The 9509-nt window shown below is 35.0% G+C and overlaps 1 protein-coding gene across 1 annotated transcript; it reads left to right on the top strand.

Annotated features, from left to right (window-relative positions):
• The first annotated feature begins 4436 nt into the window (after nt 1-4436).
• Nucleotides 4437-6002, top strand: LOC132111966 (ankyrin repeat domain-containing protein 29-like). Its single transcript, XM_059519566.1, has one exon. It carries the CDS (start codon nt 4548-4550, stop codon nt 5925-5927), a length of 1380 nt encoding a protein of 459 aa, XP_059375549.1. The 5' UTR covers nt 4437-4547; the 3' UTR covers nt 5928-6002.
• The last annotated feature ends 3507 nt before the right edge of the window (nt 6003-9509 follow it).

Genomic DNA, 9509 nt, shown 5'->3' with positions numbered 1-9509 from the left:
TTCTGTAGCAAAATTCTACACAGATGAAAAGAAAAAACTCTTAATCATGTATGAATTGCTGTTCACAGTTCGAATGCATGGATCATATTCATAAGCTCATCAAGGGCTACTGCGATCTGAACACTTGCTGATTTTTAATTACGCTCGCCCATACGGTCCAAACGCGCTCTGAACCCTGCCGAAGCAGAAGTCAATGACGTTTACATCAGTATGCATCAACATGCATCAAGTTTTCAAAAAAAAGCAATCTGCCAATCACTCAGTGCTGCTTCTGGTAAGCTACAGCCATGAAAGAGTTAAAGTGAGTCAATTTCTTTTAATCTAGTGTTTAAATATGTCATTCACCAGAGGGATTGAGTGAGTTAAATTATTAATTAATCTTGTGCCCCAAAACAGATTTTTGCTCCATCATCACATCCGACTCAACGATTGTGATTTAACAATCAATTTCTATTTAAATAATTCAATAAATGCATTTATTAATTTATACGTTTATTTATTTATTAATAAATTGCACACATGAATCAGTTCCATAAGTGCTACATCTACAGCTGCAAAACATCTGAATAAAATTGTAAAATAATACATACATAAATAATCTATTTCTATAGAAAGTGAATGGCACTTTCCAAAAAAATTGACTGAAAAAAAGAAGAATAAAACAACGGTCACCTTACATAGAGATCAGCAATAAATATTAGATAGGTTTATATATATATATATATATAATACAATTCTATGTAAAAGTTTAAATAAAGAAATGTGAAGAAAAAAGACAAATAAAAGTTTCTAAACACATAAATAAAAATGAGAATTTTTTAGGTTCATGAGGCTTAAAATGTCTAAATAAATACATTTCTACAGTACTTTTTTTATCTAGTACATAAATATAAAATTTATTAAAAAAAATCTAAATGACTAACTTTCTACATTAAAAAAAAAACTAATAAATAAATAAAATTGGAAAAATGGTTTTAGATTTGGCCTGAAATGGCCTGTATATGTGTTTGTGTGTGTGCACGCACACAATAAAAATAAAATTGAATTGGGAAAAACTTGGGTTTAATATATCCCAAGTCTTCTGAAGTCATATTTGCTTTTTCATGTATCATATTTGATGTATGAGATATAATGCATGAGAAATGAGATATATGATATGTCAAGTCTTCTAAAGTCATGTGTTTTATGTCAGTAATAGACTGAAATTAATGTAGTTTTTAATAAATTTTCTGCTTTCAGCAATTTACTGGGAATAGAAACATCATTCCACATCAGGACTGTTTTGTTGACCTGCTTTACTTCATCTCTGTTAATCACTGATCCGTTCTCAGAAACCAACTGATCCACATCTTCTTGAGTCTCTGGGTTTCTCATATGTTTGTAGTAGTCATGTCCATCTCAGAGAGCAGGTTTCTTTTCACAAGAGATTTTCAAGTGGAGATTATTTTGATCATAAATTGAATTACCCAGCAGTGTCTCTGTGAAGCAGCACCCATCCACGCCACATGTGTCATTATGTAGATAAAATCACCAACATCCAAGCAGCAGGTCGTCCTGCTTATGGGAAATGCAATAACCTGCAGCTAGAGATTTGTGTCTGGTTTGGAGTGATCAAAGTGACCTGATGCGCTGGTGACTTTAACTCAGGCAGATTTTCAGGGTGTCTTTGTTAATTGGATCATATTTATGACTATTTGGCAGCTGATTTTATCCAAAGCGACTTACACTGCATTTAAGGTATACATTTCAAACCCATTGCTAGGGTCATAATCTACCGTCTGAGCTAGATGAGGGGTCAAATGATGCAATTAAAATTTTTGCTTTCTCTTTGGCGTGTTACATGCTCTTGGTACATAAAGAAGATCTGTAAAGTTGCAAAGACTAAAGTCTCAAATCCAAAAAGATATTCTTTATAAAAGTTCAAACTTGTCCACGCCCCCCTTAAAATGCCTCGTTTAAACATGCCCCCACATCTCTACATCACGATGTGGGAAGATTTGCATAATGCCTCCTAAATGTTCACACAAAGAAAGAAGGCATAACCTTTGATTCTCACTGTTGCCGCCACAATGTTGGGGAGAAACTTTCATTGTGAAAGCGAAGCTACTTTGTTTGGCCTTCCTAAAGAGGACACGACTAGAAATCAGTGGTTAAGTTGTATCTACAACACTGTTCCAGAACACTTCAGAGCAAATATTCAGATGTGTGCATCGTCTCTTCCTCTGAGAGTAGCCTAGGATCCTGATGTCTGTTTCTATAAAGTGGGGCAATTCTAACTTTGCAAGGACAGTCTGGCGCTTCTGACTCACAGCCTGTAAGTACGTTTTCATAGGTAACAGTAAAGGATTTGCAACTTATGGTTCAAATGCAAGTTTTGAGCAATGTAGAGTTACTGTTAGAGCTTTTCTCTGATCACAAATGCAGACATGGTTTTATGTTTCTGCAGTGCGATACGAAATGCATAAAAAGACAGTATAAGTCATTACAGTCAGTAAATATTTCCCCACTGGATGCAACAAATGGCTATTTTGTAATGGGTTTTATTGGTTTTGTCTCATCGCGCCAGTGTCCTGACATTTTATTCTACCTGTCAGGCACACACGGCCTCACAGTGTTAATTGGCGTAACATTTCCATCACACGCTTGAGGTATTCAGCCAATCACAACACACTGGATAGCTGGCCAATCAGAGCACACCTCGTTTTTCAGACCGATGAGCTTTGTAAAAAAAACGACACGTTTCATGAAGGCGGGGCATAGAGGAGAAACAATAATGTACATTATGTGGAAAATAATGCGTTTTTAGAACCTTAAACCACATAAACACATCTCATTACACCAAATACACAAAATAATGTTCTTTTTAGAACGTCATATGACCCCTTTAACTGTAAAGGACATGTATGATGAGTGAAAATTGCCTGTTCAAAACTCAGCAGCACAATTCTAGTGAGTTATGGATGGTTACCTGCTTCCCAAAATCAAAACCCATGAGATATGATGAACTGTGTGATATATGATATGAGATGTTATATGAGAAATTATATATGATGAATGAATTGTGAAATGTGAGATATGTCTGAAGAATGAGATAGGATGTATGAGATATAATGCATAAGAAATGAGATATTTGATATAGGATGTGAGATCTGATATATGAGATATAATGTTGATATGAGAAATTATATATGAGATGCAATGTATGAGAAATGATGCATGAGAAATTAGATATTTGATGTATGAGATATGATGTATGATATATGATGTTAGATGATATATGAGATATAATGTATGATATGAGATATGAGAAATTAAATGTGTGATATGATGTATGAGATGCAGTGTATGAGAAATGAGGTATTTGATGTATGAGATATGACTTATGAGATATCATAAATGCGATGTATGAGATATAATGTATGAAAATGAGATATAATGTTTGAGATAGATATTTTAGATATTTTATGTTTGAGATTTGATGTATGAGATATGATATGAGATGTAATGTATAAGGAATGAGATATGTGATGTATGAGATATGACATAAATGAATGTTATGTATGAGATATGAGAAATTAGATATATGATGTATGAGATGATATATTTTTATGAGATGATTTATGATGTGAGATACAATGTATGAGATATGCATGAGATATGATGTATGAGATGATATGATGTGTATGATGCTTGAGATATGAATATATGTATAATAAAAGTATGAGATAAGAAAAAATATGATATATATAAGGTGTGCCAGTTGAGATATGATGTATGACATGATGTATGAGAAGTGATGTATGAGATATGCTAAATTATGATGTATTATATGCAATTTACGAATGATGTATGATGTTATATACAATATGATCTCTAAACCAATATGAGCAGAAGTTACAGTGATGCCTGACTTGGCAAAAACCACAAATAATTTAACATTCTGAAAAAATGAACACTTGTAATAAGAAATAACTGAAGTTATTTAAAAGTGTTGTGAAAATAAATATGGCATCTCTTTGTAAATGAGCTTTGGAGCAGATGTTGGAGTGAACATTAGTTTCATCAGCTCAGATTGAGTCAGAATGTCAGAGTGTTAATCTGCATACTAACGACCCGTCACTGCAGGTTCATCAAGCATGACTCAGGGATTTAAACATGCATAATAGACTTTTATAAACCTTACAAAGCACTCTGTCTTTCAACCTCTTCTGTATATACATGTATTTTTATACACCCAAAGAGAAGTCTATTAACGCTGTTGCTCGGGCAACGGCTCCTTTTATATCCAACCTGACAGGAGAATAAAACAAACCCGTGTTTTTACCACCGAGTAATTCTTGTCATCGAATTAGTGCATCTCTCTCCCCTCCTGGCTGAGAAAAGAGGAGGTGATTGTGAATGGACCCATAGCAGCATCGCCGCTCTCAGATGGCTGTTTCCGTAGCAACACGCGGAGGGTGAAGGTATAAAAACACAGACAGTTTCTCAAGTGAGACTCGGAAACTCTGAGCTGCCTGCGAATAACCACTACAAACTTACTCCAGATCATGATGCTGAGGCCGAAGGACTTGTCTCAGGGATCTGGCACCAAAACCTTCCTGGAGGCCATGCAGAGCGGGAAAGTCCACTTGGCTCGATTTGTCCTGGACGCGTTGGATGGGCGCATCATCAACGGGAAAGCCGAAAACGGGCGTACGCTTCTAATGCACGCCGTATGCCTTCAAGAGCATGCAACAAGATCCAAATTCACCCAATTACTTCTGGATAAAGGTGCAGATGTGACCGCCCGGGATGACCATGGACGCACGGCCTTGAGTCTGGCATGCGAGCACGGACACTTGGATTCAGTGAAGCTCCTCGTGCAATTCAACGCTGATCCAGAGCTCACGGACATGTGGGGAAACAATGCCCTCATGTACGCCGCGTGCGGAGGACACAGCCAAATCTTGGAGTTCTTAATCCGGGCGTTCAAGAAGCTTGGTTTGCGACTGGATCGCACGAATCACGCCGGCCACTCGGCTATCCAAGTTGCTGATTACTTTGGGCACAACCAGTGCGTTCAAACCCTCAACGGGTGTGGAAAGAAGATTGTGAGTCCAACGAACAGCACCGGAGAACCCGCCGAAGACCTGCGGTGGCCCAGTCGCCTCCCAAAGCAGGTTCTAGAGAGGTTCTCCAAAGAAATCCAAAGCAAACACGAGGAAATCCTTCCGGCCTTGTTTCAGAGACAGATGTGCATCGGTGACAGCAACGGCCTGCGGATCCGCTTCAGACGTCCAGATGCCAAGCAAAGCCTCATCAGATCTGAAGATGGACCAGATCTGCTGTTCGCTTCGAAACAGATCCAAAACTCGGTGCTGAAAGATATTGGAAGCACTGGAAGTGCAGAACATGAGACGGACGTCCATGCACCTCTTTGGGGAAAAACCAGCTCGTTTAATCTTGACCTCAGAACTGGAAGAAAACAATCCTATCAGGGCGACGTGCATGAAATCAACAGATCTGCGAGCAAATTCAAAAGAGCGTCACTACAAGACGAAAAACCTCTTGTGGCGAAGTTCTACAGCAGGACTGTCGCTGGCGACTTTGAGATCAGAAAAGATTTGCAGAAGCGTGGCAGTGTTCCCAAAACGTCCAGAAAGAGCAAACTTCTGTTCAGTCGTGAAGAACTCGAACCTGATAGGATCAAACCTCGCTCTTCTGGGCTCTCTGCATTTGGGAACAGACTCCTGCGCAGATTCACGGCTCCTGAATTCATGCGACACATCACAGACTGTCCCAGAGACACCGGACACGGTAAAGGGAAGATGTCCCGGTCCGAGACCTTCCCATTCTCTCACACACACATGATAGTGAACAGCCAGCCGAGTGTGGACAGCATCAGCGCGGTGAGATGCGAGTTTGAGAGCAATCTTGCTCCAAAATGAGCTTTTAAACACATGTTTAGATTAAAACACTCAGATGGGCATTTAGGAAGATGTTTATGACTATGGCAGAGACTTTATAAATAGCTGTGTACTGTATGAATGCAAGAACTCCAGCTCTCTCGAGACTTATTTTAACTGCGGCTGCTCTCAAGGTCTTTTTAAATGCCTCCATAGATTCATTAACGTTCTTCAGCTAATTTAATTATTAAGTGAGTGGCTGTGCATTAAGTACTTACATGCTTTAATCATGCATGCATGTTATAACCTATTTTTATAAGCATTTTGTTTTCAGTCAAATGTTTGTGATTTGTATGCATTAAAATACAGTTTTGTATATCTATGCATATCTATCATGTAAATAGTTTGTATTCTGCATTCTTTCATAGACAAAAATACTGAATCAACTCAAGGCAAATATATGAATAAAGCACTTGTGTATGCTTAAAGCACCCCGGTATAAGAAATAAAACTTGAGATCAGTGTTTTTTTATATGCATGATTTATTCTTTAAAAAAATTAAATGTATAGTTCTTGTCATCAACAGCCATCATTCAAACAAGCACACGACACATGTTGTGGAAAGAAGGTTGATCAGGAGTCATGTGTCCCCAGCTGCGTAATGTACACAAACACAGAGCAGTGCAAACTAATGAGGGCTCGTTCACACCAGATGCATTCCTGCATTCAAACACAGATGGAGTGCGATTAAAGAAATAAACGCAGGAGTTCGGAAACACTTTTAACTTAATATGACACGGATTTGTGTGGAACAGCCTGTCGTTATTCAATTGCCTTCCACAAATCTAATTTCTATATTCAAACTTGTACTCTGAAGTTTGGTTTTGACAAAATTAAATAAATTTGAGTCTGTTCCTTACAAAAAAACGTAAAGTCTTTGAATAAATAGTCATATTTGAACTGTTGATGCGTGTTTCGTTTTTTGTCTTGTCTTGTCGTGTCCTCTACACTGCAAAGTTATAAATAAAACAAAAGATTATTGAAGTGTTCTACGAGAAAATACTATTCCAGTTTTTATATTTTAAAATGTCATATTCAATTCAAAGTGTTATTTTTATTGCTTCTACTGTATAGACTTTACATTTTTTAAATAAAAGTATGAAAATAAGAAAAGTCCTTGTGACTTTTTAACACATGATTTCAGACTTTGTTTCATGCAATTATGAGACATAAAATGTGAAATATAAACAGAATTAAGAGAAAAAAAAGAAAAGATTCTCAGTTTATATTACAATTCAGATTTTTTTGTCAGAATTCAGAATAAAAAATTAAAAAGTTAATTGCAATCGCAATTATGAGAAAAAAGTCATAATTTTGAGTTTATATGTTACAATTCAGACTTTTTCCTTAGAAAGATGAGTTAATATTTTACAGTTCTATAACAATAGTTCATCACAAGTTGTTCAGTTTATTTGTAATTCAGACTTTTTTCCATCATAATTTATGTTTTTTTTTCACAATTCTGAGAGAGAGAAAAATAGAATTGTAAGATAGAATGTTGCAGTAACCTTTTTATTTTATTTTTTTCTGTAGAAAAAAAAGAATTCTAATAATTGCAACAAACTCAGAATTGAACCCAAGGTGAAAACAAGCTTCCAAAAGAAAGAGCTGCAAAAAGATTCTTCAAAAATTGCTCATGTTTCAAAAAAATATATAATAATAATAATTAACTGTATAAAGGTTTGGAACAATAAATAATCTTCATTTTGCATGAGATGAATATTTGCATAAAGACCAACAATTAAAAAAAAAATGCATTAATGCTTCCAGTGTGAACGGCCCAAGACACAAATCAGCATCTCTCTCCTCCTCTCCTTTAATCTGTCAGTATGATAATTTAGGAAACATCACAGTACAAACTGGTAGGATCTGAAAATATTACAATGAAAGCTGCATCCAAAATGTAAACACACACAAACACACACACACACACACCAATAAACAGACTTATCCTTTCCTCACTCATCATTAAACGAATGCAAACATGGTTCGTTTCTCACTCTGATTATGTACATTATTTGTTCTTCTGATGTCTGACAGTGAAATCAGCAGTTTAAGAATTCAGGAATCGCCTCTCTAGCTCAGATGCAATATTTACACAGTTTAAAAACCAGTCACAGCACCCTTTCCAAAAGCAGGTGCTCGTCAATCCATTGAAAAATAATAATAAATAGCTCATTAAAATATATACAGTTGGTTACAATGGCTCATAAAAAGGTTTCAAACACTTGACATCGTTTCACCGCCTGTTCTGAAGAAATGCTTTCATTCCTCAGATTAAGATTAAGCCACTGTTGAGCCATGCAAGCCAGTCTTACACGAGCTGTAAAAACACAGAGGGGAAATATGTGCCTTCTGTGGCGTTAAATCTCTGACCAAATCCACGCTGATTCTGGATTAAATATTGCCATTTAAAATGGTAAATGTGAGGCGAAAGTACCACACTGTCATCGGTTGTTGAACGTAAAGATTTGCATTATGACCAAATTCATGGTGCAGGTAATTTTATGTCACGGATATTTTGAAATTGTAAAAAAAAAAGAAAAAAAAAGCCAAGATTGTTGGAGTGCGTTTTACGAGAAAATACTGTTTCAGTCTTTCGATTTCATGGTTAATTCAATGTTACTTACTTGCCATTTCCTTGTATTTAATTGTGAAATGTATGAGCAATTTCTGATGTTTAACGATTTTTGATCATTTGATGGAAACTCAACCCAAAACCTTTATTTTGTTGTAAACTAAATTAAATTAAATTTAATTAATATATTAATAAATAAGACAGATTTGAAGCTGTTGGAATTTAATTTAATTTAATTTAATTTAATTTAATTTAATTTAATTTAATTTAATTTTATTTTATTTTATTTTATTTTATTTTATTTAATTTTTTTATTTTATTTACTTTTTACTTTTTACTTTTTAATTTAATTTAATTTAATTTAATTTAATTTAATTTAATTTAATTTAATTTAATTTAATTTAATTTAATTTAATTTAACCTGATTGGATGAGCCACATTTGAAGCAGTTGACATATTTTATTTTATTTTATTCTAAAATGTATTTTAATATAATTTCCTTTAGTAATACATCAACATCTGACTAAATGAGCAAGGTGTTTAAATTTAAATTAATATCATCGACTGTAATATATAATTCCAGTTTGTAGATAATAAATATTAAGGTGACGCCTTACAATGAATATTAATGCATTCCCCAACATTTGTTACAGTATACTTTGTTAACAGTTTTAGTTCATATCAGCTCAGGTCCATTAAATAATATTAAGATACAATTTTAATTTATTTTTGTTGTTATTAATGTATTAGTAAATGTTGGAATTAACATCAACTGAGATGAATAAATGCTTAAGCTGTTAACTAATAGAAACTTGTTTTAAATTGTTAACGATTATAAAGTTGTGTCAGCTGTAGAGAACAACAACAGTGAGATCATTATGTGAAAGCATTATAAAATTAGCTAAACCATGTCTTGTTCAGGTTTCTGCGGCCACGGATTCACGATAACTTGCTTCGAACAGAACATAAAACCCTATGGAACTTCT

The sequence above is a fragment of the Carassius carassius genome, chromosome 31, assembly GCF_963082965.1.
Source record: "Carassius carassius chromosome 31, fCarCar2.1, whole genome shotgun sequence".
NCBI lineage: Eukaryota > Metazoa > Chordata > Actinopteri > Cypriniformes > Cyprinidae > Carassius > Carassius carassius.
This window is presented reverse-complemented; position numbering and strand designations above follow the sequence as displayed.